This window comes from Populus trichocarpa, chromosome 6 (genome assembly GCF_000002775.5).
Source record: "Populus trichocarpa isolate Nisqually-1 chromosome 6, P.trichocarpa_v4.1, whole genome shotgun sequence".
NCBI lineage: Eukaryota > Viridiplantae > Streptophyta > Magnoliopsida > Malpighiales > Salicaceae > Populus > Populus trichocarpa.
This window is the reverse complement of record NC_037290.2, coordinates 27,134,381-27,152,329: the sequence shown is the minus strand read 5'-3', so window position 1 is coordinate 27,152,329 and position 17,949 is coordinate 27,134,381. Positions and strand designations below refer to the sequence as shown.

The window sequence follows — 17,949 nt, the reverse complement described above, 5'->3', positions numbered from 1 at the left end:
AATTAGGGGCCAATGATCCTACATTTGATAATGGTGATGACGTGAGTATTTCAGTGCTTCCACATGATCCATCGCTAAGCAACTGGATTTTCGCCACATATGATAACGGTGATGACATGAGTATTTCAGTGCTTCAACATGAGCCAGCTATTCAAATAAGGACGATTGGTATCCAATGGTTGCATGAAGAGGAAGGAAATGATAATGATATCCAATCAAAGAATGAAGATATCACATCCCATTGCAGCAGCTCATCAAACAGTGAAGTTATCAATGCCCACAACAGTAGCGATGAAGATGACGTACTCAAAGTAGGAATAGCTTCTCATATTTTTAGAAATTATTATTGCCTTTCCCATTATAATCATGATGCCATGGAAGCAAGGATGTGGACTTTTGAAAAGAAAGTTCCAGAGGCAATAGAACAATGATAGGTTGAATTAAACAATTGGTGATTTTTAATAGTTGTATAATACGGACCTTGCATTAAGAGTTTTCAATCATTTGCTCAATAAATTAAAAATTCCGAAGAACAAATCAATATTTCTTACCTTACTTTGTCTTATAATTCGGAGAAAAGATGCCATAAAGACTTTGACGTGTATGCTGATGCTGTACATCCAAAGATAAAATAATTTATAAAATAATCAGGCAGTATATAAGGGGTAGACAAAATGGAACTTAATCTTGAACGAACAGAAGATACAGTCAATGATCTTTCATGCTTTACCGTTGAGTGAGAATGACGAGCACATGGCTGTTCGCCATTAACAGAGACCTCTTTGTAGCATTTTGGATCTGCACGGTCTGGAAAAGCAGGCTGGTGATGCTTTTTATCAATATGTGGTGTAAACACAAAAAGTACATGGATCCCCACATTTCAAAACTTGATTTTATTGTTACCAAATAAATGTTTATTGCGGTTTGTATGAAACGCAGAAGTAACCATGTAAACCAACGCTTTCTTTCCAGTGTTTAGAACATGCAACGATGATAAGATTGTATCATTGTTAAGTCTACCAAAAACATATATGTTTGAGCCAGCTGCTACTGCTGCTGCAAGTCAATGTCTGTGAAACATATACAAAGCATCAAAAAGTACAAAATCAACAGATGTTCTGCAAGATGACACTACCTCAAGACAACTAAAGTAACATCCAGAATCAGGGCTCTGCAAATTAATGAAAATTATCAGTGTGGACATTACCATCCCCATTTTCTGTTCTCTCCAGCTGATCATCATCCCCTTGTTGCTGCTCACCATTTTCCAAGACTGTGAACTCCACAAACCCATTTGCTGTTTTCTCTTAAACAACTAAAAAACGCTTGAGTTCTCTTCCAATTTTTCGATGAACCAAGTCAACAGGAAACCCTCACATACTTTTTTGACAACACAATCCTATTACTATCACACCATGGAACCTCCATTCTTATAGAACCCCCACTCAATAAACCTCTTGCCATCAGCACTTGTAATCCCTGATTCCCTAAACCCACACTTTATAGCCGAAGACACCAAACATTGTGCAGCTTCAATGTCCCTCCACTCCACAGCAATACTCAATGGCTCAAAACGGAACACCAGTCGGTAGCCGACCCAGAAGCTGATTCACATAAACAGATTATTGAGATTACACCACCCACCAATTAGAAAAAGGCACGTGGAGGATCATAACTCTGTTAAAATAATTCAGATCAGACACAAAAGAAAGCTAGAATTCTTAATAATCTGTTTATTATGAGTGCTTAGAGTTAACTTAAATACAAAGAAATTATATATAGGTTAAACTGAAAATATTATTTTACCATTAATAAATAATATTAAATAAATATATATAGACAGCTACAAGCATCGAGAATTTGCCAACTAGAAAACAAAAACGAGAAATGAAATGCGCCTTGGTAAAGAAATCTGCAATCTGCAAGGAAGAAGAAATAAAAGGTAAAGTAATGGTGTCATGCTTGAGATGATGACGAGTAAGATGATAATCGATCTCAATGTGCTTAGTTCGCTCATGAAAAACCGAGTTGTGAGCAATCTGAATAAAACTCTGGTTGTCACAATACATAGGAGTAGGATGAGAAAATGAAACTCTCATATCAGCAAGTAACCAACGTAAATAAACAATCTCTTTGGTAGTAGATGCCATGACACGATATTCTGCTTCGGTGGATGATTGAGAAATAATAGATTGTTTCTTGCTCTTCCAAGAAATAAGAGAATCACCTAAAAAGATACAGAACCCGGTAACAGACTTGCAATCTGTGGGATCACTACCATGATCAGTATTAGAGTATGCACGCAGCTCCAATGAAGAGGTGGATGAAAGTAAAAAAACTTTGAAAAACTGTACCCCGAAGATATCGCAAAATACGAAGAACAACTGCTTAGTGAACAATAGTAGGAGAAGTAACAAACTGACTAACAACATGAACATATGCAATATCTGGACGAGTAATGGTGAGATATATCAAGCTCCCAACAATAGTATGATATAAAATAGGATCTATCAAAGGTAAACCATCAGAAGAAGAGTACCTTGTGTTAACCTCAATATGAGTATCTATAGTCTTGTTATCAGTAAGTCTAGCCCGCTCAAGAATATCTGCAACATATTTGGATTGAGAAAGAAGTAACCTCTAGGTGAGTATGCCATCTCAATACCCCGAAAATATCAAAGATAACCCAAATCCTTCATTTCAAACCTTCTAGCCAACTCTATCTTCAAAACTAAAATATCGTCAATGTCATCACCAGTAATAATCATGTCATCAACATATAAAGACAGAATGATATGATCTACATCAGTGTACTTAATAAAAAGATCAGAATCATGACTATTAGAAACAAAGCCAAGAGACGAGATCACAATAGAGAATTTCTCAAACCAAGCACGGGGTGCTTGTTTTAGACCATATAATGCTTTCTTAAGCTTACAAACATATCCAGAGTCATGTGAAATACCAGGAGGGGGTGCCATATAAACTTCTTCTTGAAGATCTCCATTCAAGAAGGCATTTTTAACATCAAGCTAAGAGATATGCCACTGACGAATCAAAGCTACGACAATAAGAGTACGAAAAGTAGTCATTTTTGCAACAAGGGCAAATGTCTCCTCATAGTCCATACCATACTATTGAGAGTATCCTTTTGCAACCAGCCTAGCTTTGTATCGCTCAATAGACCCATCAAAATTAGTCTTGATCTTATACACCCAACAACAACCAACAACACTCTTACGAGGAGATAGAGGATCCAGATCCCAAGTATCTGTCTTATGCAAAGCAAAAAGTTCCTCTTCCATAGCTTGCTGTCAAAGCGAATCAAGAATTGCCTCTTTATAGTAAGAAGGCTCAAAGAGACATTGAATAGAAGCTAAAAAAAAGTAAATGATGAAGACTAACAAGAATAAGCAAAATTTGGTAGCTTTATGGACTTATGAATGCGGATGGACTGACATAGAGGTGGATCCAGAATCTCAGATGAAGCTTGAGGGGCTGTAGATGAGAATAGAGCTTCAGGTGTGCTAGAGAGTAAAGTATCAGTACCTGCAGAGTTATGGGTACAAATTGGTCGAACATGGGGAGAGTTATGACTATCAGAATCCTCAGAAAAGAGATTTATGCAAATAAGATCAGGTTTAGTCAGGCTATGAGTAGTGGATGGAATAGAAAAGAAAAGTTTATGTTCGAGAAAGACAACATGACAAGATATATAAAGTTTCTGAGTTATTGGATCAAAACAACGATACCCCTTTTTACTTTCACTATAATCCAGAAAGACACAAATAGCGAATTGGGAGGATAGCTTACTGCGTTCTATATGAGGACGAAAAATGAAACAAGTACAACCAAAAACTCTAAGTGAGGAAAAATCAGGGACATACCCATATAATTTTTCAAAAGAAGATAGACACGAACTATGAGAAAATGGAATTGTATTAATCAACTTACAACAGTAAGGACAACCTCTCCCCAAAACTCACTAGGAATAGAAGCAGACAACAAGAGAGAACGAGCAGTTTCGACAATGTGCCTATGTTTTTTTTCAGCAACATAATTTTGCTCATGAGTATCTGTACATGAAGTTTGGTGGATGGTTCCATCTAAGGCAAACAATTGATAAAATTTATTAGAGGTGTATTCCCCGCCCAAATCACACCCAAAGCATTTGATCACAACAGAATATTGAATTTTGACAAGAGCTCGAAAGACTGCATATATCTTAAAGAATTCAGAACGATGTTTCATTAAATAAACCCAACAATAACGAGTATGATCATCAATAAAAGAAACATAATATCGAGACCATTCTTTTATGGCAACAGGAGAAGGTCCCCATACATTAGAATGAATCAAGTCAAATGGTGAAGAAGAAACAAAAATACTTTGATTAAAAGGTAAAACAGAAAATTTTGCCAGTTTATATCCACTACAATTAGAAATATCACAAGTTTTCAAATTTTCTAAAGCTTCTGTGGATGCCAAAAATCTTAAACGAGAAGACAAAACATGTTCTAGACGAGAATGCCATAAATAAAAACTAGAAGATGAAGGACTCATACGAAAAGAAGACAAATCAGTAGCAGCGAGAACTGACACTTTTAACTCATCCAAAATGTATAGTTCATTCTCCCTACGGCCTGTCCCAATCAGCTTTTGAGACTGTAGATCCTGTACACAACAAAAAGAAAAGGAAAAAATGACTAAATAATCCCTAGAATCACATAATTGACCAACAGAAGTGTCATGACCCTTTTATTTTAATTATTATTATTATTTTATTTACTGAAAAGGATATAAAAAAATGATAATGAAAAAATAATAATGATGAAAAGCAAGTAAAATGAAAAAATGAAGAATGAATTAAAATTTGGGTTAAGGGCAACATGATTGGAAGTTTTGGGGTTTAATTAAACTTTTGAGTTAATCTAATTAATCCAATCAAGGGTTTAATTGGAGAATTGATAAGTTTTGAGACTTAATTAAGCTTGAAATTAATTTAATTAATCCAATCAAGATTTTAATTGGAGAATTGATAAGTTTTGAGACTTAATTAAGCTTGGAATTAATTTAATTAACCCAATCAAGGATTTAATTGGAGAATTGACAAGTTTTAGACTTAATTGAGCTTGTAATTAATTGAATTAATGAAATCAAGGACTTCATTGAAGAAATACCAAAGTTTGGGTTAATTGGGGGCAAAATTGCAACAGATTAGAGTCCAAGGACTGTTTTGTAAAATGCGCTGAAATGCAGGGTTCCAATTAAAGTTTATCCAGGGGCCTGCTTACGAAAATTTCAAAACTTCAAGGACCAAAACGCAAATGGCCATTAACAATCGAACGACGTCGTTTCAAAGAGAACTGTTCATCTACTTCTTCACTCGACCGAACAAAAACGGATGCATCGCCATTGCTCCTGCAGTAACAGTCAATTTATTACCTGGTAATGGTGGCATTCTGTGGCTATAAAGCCAGAGAAGATGAGAGAGCGCGGGGGGGAAGAAAAAAAACAAAACCAGGGGAACCAAGAGAGAGAAGACTGGAGAGACAAAAACAGTGAGGCGCATTGGCCAACCAACACAGGAGCGCCAACCTCGTCTCCGGTTGCGCCACCCCCTTCCCCCTCCGAACAGACATAATACAGAGACGAGAAGAGAGCCACGAGCAGACTTTCGTTCCTCTGTTTCTTCTCAAAGAAACAGAGGAGGCTAAAGAAAAAGAGCCACGAGTGGAGGAAAAAAGAGCAAAACCGGGGGGAAAGGGGGAGAGAAGACAGAGAGAGTGAGCGACCGAAAAGGGGAAAACACGAAAAAAGCCAGGGGGGAAGAACTGGAGGAAAAAAGGGCAGAACCGAGGGGTTAGAGAGAGAGAGAGGGAGAGAGAGGAAACAAACCCGAAACGAGACTGACACAAATAACCTGAGGGACTCCTAAGTTTTTTTAAACCCCATACCAGAAGGGAAAATTTCCCTCACCAGCACCGGCCTATAACTACGAAAACGGAAACAAACTGAGAGAGAGTTGAGAGAATTTGAAAGAAACAGAGCACGGGGATAATTTTTCAGACGAGGGCAGAGGAAACAGAGGGCAGGAAGGCAGAGGTCGAAGGAGGAGTTCTAGCTTATTATTGACGGACGCCACCACTGATCGTCGCCCGACACGCTAACACTCCGGCGAAGCAATCTGCAACAAGGTAGGCTTCCTCTGTTTTCTTCGTTTTTCGCTTTCGAAAGTTAAGTGCATTTAGCACTGTGCGAAGGTAATTAATTACCTTCGCACAGCGCCATGCACGCATGAAACTAGTTCATGCGTGCTGTGGCCCAGCCGGGTCACTGGCTTGGCCCAGTGACCGAGCTGGGCCGGCTGGGTCTAGCCCAGCCCATGTGGGCTGAGCTGGGCCCAACCCCAAAAACATAAATAATAAAAAAATAAAAAAAAATAGAAAAATAGAAAAAATATGTGTATGCATGAATAAAAATAATATAAATTTACTGGTTTATTCACCAACGCCAGAGTTGGGAATAAAATACTGGTTTAAATTTATATTATTTTTATTCGTTATATTTTATTTTATTCAGCAAGAAAAAATAAAAAAAATATATGTGCATGTATGAAAAATAAAATTTATTTTATTGGTTTATTCACTGACGCTAGAGTCAGGAATAAAAACACTGATTTAATTGTTTTTTTATTTAACTACATAAGAAATAAAAAATATGTGAATGCGTAATAAAATGAATTTAGTTTATTTGTTTATTTACTAGCGTTAGAGTCAGGAATAAAAAATATTGATCTAAATTTATTTTATAGCTATGTAATAGTTACCAACGCCAGAGTTGGAATTATTCGTAGTTGAATATTCATTGGTGCCAGAGTCAGGAATATTGCGAATAAACCATCAAAGCATAAACCAATAAAAATTTAGCAATTTAGGACAAAACCAGCAATGCAGTTTGCCTTAGGCAGAACATTTAAAGGGTGATAATATCTTCCTTTTTACGTAACCAGTCCCGAACTATAGAATCTCTGTTGACCAGCTAGGGTTCTTAGTGACCATAATACTAGGTGGCAACTCCTTAAACAAGACATTTTCCCTTAAAAGAACAAGATGTCAGATATCTGTTTTTTTTTTTTTCATAAGATTCAAGATTTTATTTTTAGAGCCGTCGCGATGTCGGGTGCCACAAGAAGCAAGATTCAATATGAGGTTCGAAATAAAATAAACATTAGGAAGAGACAAGTGAGGTGTGACAACAGAACCAACACTTGCTAAGGGCATGTGAGTGTCAGCAGTAGTCATAACAGGAATGGAGGGCGAAGGGGAAACAGAGGTAAAAGATGAAGAATCTGGAGACATATGATGTGAAGCACCAGAATCCAAAACTCATTCAGAATGTGACATACCTGAGGAACTATGATATAACTGACCTATGAAAAAAGAAACGGACATTGCTTGTGGCTGCAAGGAGAGAAGCTTCTGAAATTGCTCAGCCAAAGTACTAGGATCGATAATAGAGCCTGAGGAAGCTACTGCTGTTGTATTGTGGTGTGGTGGTTTATAACCCTGATGTGGTATATGAGAATTAGATTGTGACTGGTTGCCAGGCTTCCAAGCATGATTCTGCTGTCTCAACTTAGGACACTGAGCCTTCCAATGACCTTTCTGCTTACAGAAATTGCACTCGTCGAAGCCAACCCTTGTGTAAGGCTTATGGTGATGATTGGAGAATTACTTAGAGGGTATTGCTAGTACAGGAGGATTAGAAGCAGAAAGAATATCCTTTTCAGAATACGACTGAAGATGTATTTCTTCAGCCAATAACTCACTGACAACTGAGTCAACAGAAGGCAGTGGGGAGCGATGCAGTATTGAACCTCTAAGTCCTTCGAAATCACTGCGAAGTGTTGTTAAAAAATGTATCAATCATAACCCCCAGGTGGTCTAAATGTAGAGAAAGGATAGTCAGGCTGAATAATTTAAAATTGTGAGCTACAATCTCAACAGGTATATTTCTTATTATCATCCCTCTTCAAACACATCCCCATCGTGACCCCGTTTTATCAGAAACATCGCAGAGAACTTTTCAGTGATAGGAAGTCAAATATGCAATCCTTCACTTATTAAGTTGTTTATGTATTGGATGTTTTATTGTATAATATGAAAATCATGTGCTTGCGTTAGATAATGTTTGTTGTTAATTAATTTTCATTAGAGCATCCTATTAATATGTTAAGCAAAAAAAAAAATCCCTGGATTTTCATGTTAAATTGAGAATTTGTCCTGGAATAAAAATGGGGATGTTACAACTTCTCTCTTTTTTCTTTCTCTCTCTTCCTCTTCTACTATTTGTCTCGCCAACCAAACCTCCCACTCTTTCTTTCTCTTCTCTCTCTCATTCTCTCCTTGAGCACCGACCCTCTTTTCTCTAACAGGTAATTCTTCTCCTTCTCTTTTCCCATCGGTTTGTTTAATTAACTCATAACATGTTATTTTTTTAATTCTCAGATTAACCCACAACTAATACAAGGTAAGAATTCTCCTATTTGATTCTTCTCTAAGTTTTGTGTGTGTTTTTTTTTAATTTTTTTATGTTCTTAATTGTTTGAATTTTTTCATATGAGAAAATTTTGTTAAATTTTAGTTTTTTTTCAATTAAATTAAAAACTAAAAAACCTAATTGAACTTTAAAAAGGTTTAAGTGGCTTGATCATGAGCTAAAATGAAAGAAAAATAAAGTTTAGAAGTCAATTTGTTATAAATTAGAAAAATCAATAAGTCTAGGGAATTAATTGAAATTTGGTTTATGTTAATTAATGCAATTAGGGACTTAATTGAAGAAAAAACAAAGTTTGAGAATCAATTTGTGTCAAGATTGCGATAATTAAAGGTTCAAAGACTAAAATGAATGGGTGTTGAGATTTTGAGAGGCAAATTAATTTAATCAAAGGTGAAATAAAAAAATTAAAAGTATAAAAGGGCAATTAAGGATGAAATTAAAGAATATCAAGACCAAGGACCATACTGTAAAAGACACTAAGAGCTCAATCAAATAAATCAAGTGGCATAATTGAAAAGATTATTAAAGATTGTGACCAATTGAGGGTTTGTTTGTGAAATAACAAGAAAATAGGGATCAAAATTGACTTTCACTTATTAAATTTTTTTAGGTAATTAGTTCAGAATTAAGGCCCCGTTTGTTTGCTAGAAAGTAGTTTTTTTTTGGAAAGTGAATTCCGGGAAAGTAAATTATTTTATGATATTTGGTAGTGTAATAGAAACTAAGTTAGAAAACATTTTCCAGTATTTGGTTATGTTATGAAATATGAGCTGAAAAATAACTTATTAATGTTTTATTTTTTTCAAGTTTATTAAAATAATGAGGAACAAATCTTACAAATTAAGAAGTTGAATGAGAATGAAATTGTTAAAAAATATAATTTCATAAAATATCTCAAATAAAATAAATACTAATCAAAATAATAGAGATCAAATATAACAAATAAAAAAATTGAAAGATGAAGAAATTAAAATAATAATAATTATCATTTCATAAATTATTTCAAATAAAATAAGTAACAATCGAAAGAATGAGGATTAAATTTGATAGATAAAAAAATTCAATTAAAAAATGATAAGGGAAAACCAAATAACAATTATAAAAATGAGGATTAAGATTAATATAAAAATCAAATTCTAAGGAATTAAATTGAAAAAAAAAATATTCAAATAATATATATATTGCAATCAAAAGTTTGAGGATCAAATTTGATATAATCAGGAAATAATATGATATTTTTAAATTTTCACAACTTCTAGAAAGTATTTTCCGTTAACTAACTTTTCTAATGACAAATAAACACAGGAAAGGTTGAAAAGTGGTTTTCAGGAAACCACTTTCCATCAAACAAATGAGGCCTAAACTCATTTACATGCAATTGGCTAATTTATATACAATTTGAAACATAATAAAGGCTGCTAATTAAATATATGTATTAATAGAAAAATATTTTTAAAAAATAATCTTAAAACTAGATCAAATACAAGTTGAGTGAACTCTTCACTCAATGACAGGAAACAAATTGAATAAAATCAATTGGTTTATACCAATTCAATTTAAATTATTTTCTCTTGTATAGAGGAGGTCTTGCTAATTATTTTTTTTTAAATAAAAATGGTTTATGATATCTTAATTTTTTAATTTATGTGGATGTTAAGGGAAAAGTCAATCACCTGTCATATAAACATGATTACTGCTAGTTCTTCTAGCAATGCTTCTAACGACCATGAATTGTTAGGTGCTGACCTAAAATAAGCACCTGAAAGATAGACATCCACTTACTATGCAAGCTCGTTGAGCACCTTCAAAGTGAAATTTTAAACAGAATTTTTATTATTTATTTATTTTCTTTATTTGATCAGAAATTTTTGATATAACATATTTCATCGCTATCTATGCCAGAAATTAATAGCATAAATTTTCAACCTTATTGGTGGAATATTTTTTCATAGCTATTTGCTAGTTTCTTCTAGTAGTGAAACAACTAAAAAAGAAATGTTGCATTAGTCCTAAATGTTAGGAGTAAATTGAAAGCAATCCCTATTTGTTTTTAGTATGATCAGATTTCTTTGCTCCACTACTTGAAAGACATTTGATACAATACGTTTTGGTCTAAACCGAAGAGATTTGATCATTAACCCTTTCAGAAGACAATTGTTGATTGGTCTACTAACGATGTTTTATGGAAAAAAAAAACATTTATAAAAGCATGTGAGGTCAGAGAAACTGATTGGAATATACAGGAGATATTTTAGAAAAAGGCAAATAGACGTAATGGAAAACTAGGAGAAATTAATGGCAAACAGATATAAAATTTAGGGATTTAATATTATGTTATTAAAATAAAGGGATTAACTAAATAATAATTAACTTCACAAAAAAATTGTTAAAGGAATACATGCAGTAATACCAACCACGAAGCAAAAGATTTGAGAAAAGATAGAGAATTAAACAGAAATGATGTCAATAGCCATCAACTTCTCCTCTTAATTAGATTTTTCTTACTTGATTCTTACTTCAATTAGATTTTTCTAACTTGATTCTTTGTGTTGATGATCCTGCCACTTCCGTCTCTTTCTTTCTCCCATTTATTGTGTATGGGACTTTGCTTGCTAAATTATTATGCCTAAACAATAAGAAATCATCTTCCAACTCCATACCCAAATACTCGCCTCTAGCAAAGAATCCAAAACACATCACCACACCCACCAGACCACCTTGCAATGAATGAGAATATGACTCAGATTCTGCAGCTTCACTTCACAGCACCTGGATAAACAATTCACGTTATAGCATACTTGGCGAGCAATTATGCGACGAGTACTAAGTGATCTGCCTACAATAGGCCTAAGCTCCTCCCCAATCGAGCATCTTGAAGGATGTTGATGGAAACAAAACCATAACCCCCAAGTGGTCTAAATGTAGAGAAAAGTTAGTCAGGCTGAATAATTTAAAATTGTGAGCTACAATGGTGTAATTCTTATTATCATCCCTCTTCAAACGCATCCCCATTGTGACCCTGTTTTATCAGAAACATCACAGAGAACTTTTCAGTGATAGGAAGTCAACTATGCAATCCTTAACTTATCAAGTTGTTTATGTATTGGATGTTTTATTGTATAATATGAAAATCATGTGCCTGCGTTAGATAATGTTTGTTGTTAATTAAGTTTCATTAGAGCATCCTATTAATATGTTAAGCAAAAAAATAATATCCTGGATTTTCATGTTAAATTGAGAATTTGTCCGGAATAAAAATGGGGATGTTACAACTTCTCTCTTTTTTCTTTCTCCCTCTTCCTCTTCTGCTATTTATCTCGTCAACCAAACCTCTCACTCTTTCTTTCTCTCTCATTCTCTCCTCTCTCTCATTCTCTCCTCAAGCAACGACCCTCTTTTCTCTAACAGGTATGGCTTCTCCTTCTCTTTTCTCCTCGGTTTGTTTAATTTTTTATTTGTTACTTAACTCATAACATGTTATTTTTTTAATTCTCAGATTAACCCACAACTAATATAAGGTAAGAATTCTCCTATTTCTTCTCTAAGTTTTTTGTTTTTTTTTTCTATTTTATTTTTATGTTCTTAATTGTATGAATTTTGTTGTTTGAATTTTTTTCATATGAGAAAATTTTGTTAAATTTTAGTTTTTTTTTCAATTAAATAAAAAAATAAAAAAAACGTAATTGAACTTTAAAAAGGTTTAAGTGGCTTGATCAGGAGCTAAAATGAAAGAAAAAAAAAAGCTTAGAAGTCAATTTGTTAGAAATTAGAAGAATCAATAAGTCTAGGGATTTAATTGAAATTTGGTTTATGTTAATTAATGCAACTAGGGACTTAATTGAAGAAAAAACAAAGTTTGAGAATCAATTTGTGTCAAGATTGCAATAATTAAAGGTTCAAAGACTAAAATGAATGGGTATTGAAGTTTTGAGAGGCAAATTAATTTAATCAAGGGTGAAATCAAAAAAATTAAAGTATAAAAGGGTAATTAAGGATGAAATTAAAGAATATCAAGACCAAAGACCATACTGTAAAAGACACCAAGTGCTCAATCAAAGAAATCAAGTGGCATAATTGAAAAGATTATTAACTATTGTGACCAATTGAGGGTTTGTTTGTGAAATAACAAGAAAATAGGGACCAAAATTGACTTTCACTCATTAAAATTTTTTTTAGGTAATTAGTTCAGAATAAACTCATTTACATGCAATTGGATAATTAACATACAATTTGAAACATAATAAAGGCTGCCCATTAAATATATGTATTAATAGAAAACAATTAAAAAAAATAATCTTAAAACTTGGTCAAATATATACAAGTTGAGTGAACTCTTCACTATGATAGGGAAACAAATTGAATAAAATCAATTAGTTTGTAGCAATTCAATTTAAATTATTTTCTCTTGTATAGAGGAGGTGTTGATAATTTTTTTTTTTAAAAATAAAAATGATTTATGACCTTTTAATTTTTTAATTTGTGTAGATGTCAAGGGGAAAGGCAATCGCGTGTCATATGAACATGATCACTGCTAGTTCTTTTAGCAATACTTCTAACGACCATGAATTGTTAGATGCCGACCAAGAATAAACACCTGAAAGATAAACATCAACTTACGATGCGAGCTCGTTGAGTACCTTTAGAGCGGAATTTTAAACGGAATTTTTATTATTTTTTATTCGATCAGAAATTTTTGATATTACAATATCGCTATCTATGTTAAAAATAAAATTTTTCATAGCTATTTTCATAGCTATTTGCTAGTTTTGTAGTAGTGAAACGACTAAAAAAGACAATAATTTTTTTAAAATTAATTTACCTGTTGGAATATACAGGAGATATTTTAGAAAAAGACAATTAGACGTAATATACAGGAGAAATTAATGGCAAACAGATATAAAATTTAGGGATTTAATATTATGTTATTAAAATAAAAGGATTAACTAAATAATAATTTACTTCACAAAAAAATTGTTAAAGGAATACAGTACGTAATACCAACCACGAAGCAAAAGATTTGAGAAAAAAGAGAGAAACAGAAAAGATGTTAATAGATTTTTCTAACTTGATTCTTACTTCAGGATTTTTCTAATTAGATTTTTTAACTTGATTCTTACTTCAATTAGATTTTTCTAACTTGATTCTTCTAATCAACTTCTCATCTTAATTACATTTTTCTAACTTGATTCTTACTTCAGGATGTCAATAGCCATCAACTTCTGGAGTTTATTTTCTAACTTTTTTCTTACTTCACCATGTCAATAGCCGTCAACTCCCGGCACCAAAATTTTCCATGCATAACTTCCGACATTACCCATGGAAAATTCAGTGTGCATCCAAGTCTTGATCAAAATAAAACCAAAAAATTCCTCACGCGGAAACGTTCCAAACCATAGAGAGAGTGGACTTGTGGGGATGACTTGTCTTAAATTTACAATCCACCCCTTCTCTCTCAATTTTGAGCAAATTAAAAAAAAAAAAAAAGGTCCTAACGCGGATATGGTCCGTACCACAGAGACTTTTAAGGTTGATTTAAAAGCAGAAAATTGATGAACTGATAAGAGAACATCAGCGAAGGGAAAGTGAAGATTTCAGGTACTCTCTCTCTCTTATCTCTTTTAGTATTATGTTATATTGTGGAATGTAACTCTGCTGTAACTGAGAATCACTTAAATTAATTCACTATTAGAAACTAATTATTGATGATCTCATCAACCGATTTTTTTGGTTCAGCATAGAGATTAATTTATCATGTGTACAGATATTTTTCTGAAAGGGCATGGAGGATTTGATTGATGGGAAATAACTTGAAAATTGTTTTAAAGATAAAGTAAGATAATAATATATGAACACTTCAGCTTATTGGTGTGCTGTCGATCTTGAACTATCGACATTAATCCTGCAACTCGTTTTATTTTGTTCAGATCTTTGAAAAGTCTTATCTTTGCTAGACTCGAAATGGCTGCTGGGAAATATCAAGAATCCTACTCTTCACGGTTTTCTAATTGTAAATATCAAGTGTTCTTGAGTTTTAGAGGTGAAGACACCCGCAAGAACTTTACCGACCACCTCTACAAGGCCCTGGTTCATGCAGGGTTTCATACATTTAGAGATGATGATGAAATTCGGAGAGGAAAGAATATAAGGCTGGAGCTCCAGAAGGCAATAAAACAATCAAAAATAGCGATAATCGTGTTCTCCAAAAACTATGCTTGGTCGAAATGGTGCCTCGATGAACTTGTAAAGATCATGGAACGTAAGAGGAATGCTGAATGCATAGTTTTCCCAGTATTCTATCATGTGGATCCATCTGAAGTCAGAAATCAAACTGGGAGCTTCGCTGCAGCATTTGTGGAACATGAAAAGCACTACAAGGAGGAGATGGAGCGGGTGAATGGGTGGAGGATTGCTTTGAAGGAAGTTGCAAATTTAGCTGGAATGGATTTAGGAGATGGGTAAGTTATATCTCTTGATGAAACTATACATAGCATAAGACTAGAATGCTGGCCGTGAACTCTTAATTAATTTCTTTCAGTTAAGTGTACTGATAAGAAAACATACAAGAAAAATAAAATAAAATACTTATGATTTCTTCTTCTTCTTCTTCTTCTTCTTCTTTTCCGATCATGATTTGGTTTTAATAGGTGGTGATAACGCACCTACAAATTTAACTATCATTCATGGACACGCAACCCGGTTTAATTTCTTAGCTAAATGTTGTTTATTTCTATCCTTTATAGAGAGGCTACTAATTATCCCACCTTGTATTTTACTTTTTCATGCAGGTACGAGGCACAGTTTGTCCAATCTATTGTGGAGAATGTCTTAAAGAATTTGGATCCAAAAATATTTTATGTCCCCCTTCATTTCATTGGAAGAGATGCTTTAGTACAAGATATCAACTCATGGTTGCAAGATGGATCCCATGGTGCTGCCATTGCTTTACTCTATGGAATTGGTGGAGTTGGAAAGACAGCCATAGCTAAGAGTGTTTTTAACCAGAACTATTATAAATTTGAAGGAAAGAGCTTTCTATCAAATTTTAGGTCAAAGGATATAGTTTGCCTACAGAGGCAACTTCTGTTCGACATCCTAAACAAGACTGTTGAGATAAATGATCCTGATGAAGGAATTCTGAAGATTAAGCATGCATTATGTTGCAGAAGAACTCTTATTGTTCTAGATGATGTGGACAATAGGGACCAATTCAATAAAATCATTGTCATGCAAAATTGGCTTTGTAAAGGAAGTAAAATCATTGTAACAACCAGAAATAAGGGTTTGTTTTCAGCTAATGATATTCAGTGGATCCGGTACAAAGTTGAACTGCTAGATGATGAAAAATCACTTGAGCTTTTCAGTTGGAATGCCTTTGGACAAGCTAACCCTGTTGATGGTTTTGTGGAAGAATCTTGGAGAATAGTACATCATTGTAATGGACTTCCATTAGCTCTTGGAGTTATTGGCTCTTCATTGTCCGGAAAAGGAAGAGAAATATGGGAAAGCGCATTACAACAAATGGAAGTGATTCTTAATTTTGAAGTTCAAAAGGTTCTTCGAATAAGTTACGACTTTCTTGATGGTGATTATCCGAAGAACTTATTCCTTGATATCGCATGTTTCTTCTATGGAATGGATGTGGATGATGCAGTTAGGATACTGGATAGGCTCGATAAAGGTGCAAGATTTGGGATTGACAATCTCATCGATAGATGTCTTGTTGAAATCAACAGTGATCAAAGGTTGTGGATGCATCAACTAGTAAGAGATATGGGTAGGGAAATTGCTCGTCAAGAATCACCCAAATGTCAAAGAATATGGCATCATGGGGATGCTTTTACAGTTTTGAAAGGAACTACTGTAAGTAGCTGAATTTTTTTAAATGTCTACTTAAATGGTTTGTGGTGCCTTGACATATTCATTCATCTACTTTCCTTTCTCATGTACTTTTAATATTGTTATGCAGGATGCTGAAAAATTGCGTGGCCTTACCATTGATATGCATGCATTAATGGAATATCATTATGCAGAAGTTGTCTGTACTGATTCAATGGTTTGTCGCAAGCGCCGCAGGCTTAACTTCTTTCAACAATGGCTTTCCGATTTTTTCGATGGGGGAAAATTACAAACTGGCCAAACAAGTTTGTTTCCCATCCTCAGCACGGATGCTTTTAGAAAGATGCCAGATGTAAAATTTCTCCAACTAAACTACACTAATTTTCATGGAAGTTTTGAGCACTTTCCCAAGAATTTGATATGGTTATGTTGGCATGGATTGTCTTGGAGCTCCATACCAAATCACGTATGCTTGGAGAAGCTGGTGGTTCTTGATCTATCCAGAAGTTGTCTAGTTGATGCTTGGAAGGGCAAACCGGTATGTATCAAGTCTCTCTATAGCTATCTCTCTCGTTTTCAATTGATAACAACTAAATTCATGTATTTTCACAGTTTCTTCCAAAATTGAAAATTCTTGATCTCCGTCACTCTCATGATCTCATTAGAACCCCAGACTTCTCGGGTCTCCCAGCCCTTGAAAAACTAATACTTGAAGACTGCATCCGTTTGGTTCAATTTCACGAATCTATTGGTGATTTACAAAGATTGTTGATCTTAAATCTAAGAAATTGTACAAGTCTTGTGGAGCTTCCAGAAGAAATGAGTAGATTGAATTCACTTCAAGAGCTGGTTTTAAATGGTTGTTCAAATCTTAACAACTTGAATATGGAGTTAGAGCATCATCAGGGGCGCAAGTTGCTTCAAAGTGATGCAATTGTTGCAAGTACATCATTCATTTCATCTCTTCCATTGAAGCTATTCTTTCCCTCTAGGTTTTCAATGAGGAAAATGTTGAGATTTACCTCGTTTTCACTGCCACGCTTCTTGGAGAGTCTAGATTTAAGTGGAACTCCAATTTGTTTTCTTCCAGAAAGCATCAAGGATCTTGGTCTACTCAGAGCCCTATATTTAAGAAATTGCAAAATGCTTCAGGCACTCCCAGAGCTTCCATTCCATTTGGATTTGTTAGATGTGTCCTTTTGCTATTCACTGCAAGGACTTGCAAATCCAAATAGTTGGACTGAAGGAGATTGTTGTGATCACTTAGTCGAGTTCCAAGATCGGATAAAGCAAGAATTAATCCAAAAGTTAGACTCTCAAATGTTCAGAATAATGGAAACGGTTAGTGCTCAAATACAGCCATCGAGATTTCAGGTCCTCCTTCACCCATTTTATTGTTTTGGAAATCTACATTTGAATGCTTTTCTTTTTCTCATTTTATAAACATTGTTTTGGTGGTACAGATAACATTTATGGATGGCATATTCAACGTTTTCGTCTATGCATTTGAAGATGAGATGTTCTCCAATTTGTTTTCTCCAAATATATGTA

At 34.1% G+C, this 17,949-nt stretch overlaps 2 protein-coding genes across 16 annotated transcripts in view; one reads left to right on the top strand and one right to left on the bottom strand.

Annotated features, from left to right (window-relative positions):
- LOC18102882 (disease resistance protein RPV1) overlaps positions 1 to 17,889 on the top strand; it is a 202,412-nt gene extending 184,523 nt beyond the window's left edge. For 11 of the 13 annotated variants that reach the window (XM_052454039.1, XM_052454040.1, XM_052454035.1 and 8 more), the window contains 2 exons: positions 16,529 to 16,936; positions 17,011 to 17,889. In XM_052454039.1, coding sequence (XP_052309999.1) covers positions 16,529 to 16,936; positions 17,011 to 17,841 — 1,239 coding nt within the window. In that variant the 3' untranslated portion in view covers positions 17,842 to 17,889. Of the gene's footprint in view, positions 1 to 16,240; positions 16,423 to 16,528; positions 16,937 to 17,010 lie in introns of all 13 variants that reach the window. The other 2 variants (XM_052454032.1, XM_052454031.1) reach the window with 2 other exon arrangements.
- LOC127905480 (uncharacterized) overlaps positions 1 to 17,949 on the bottom strand; it is a 51,367-nt gene that overhangs the window by 23,698 nt on the left and 9,720 nt on the right. The window lies entirely within an intron of this gene.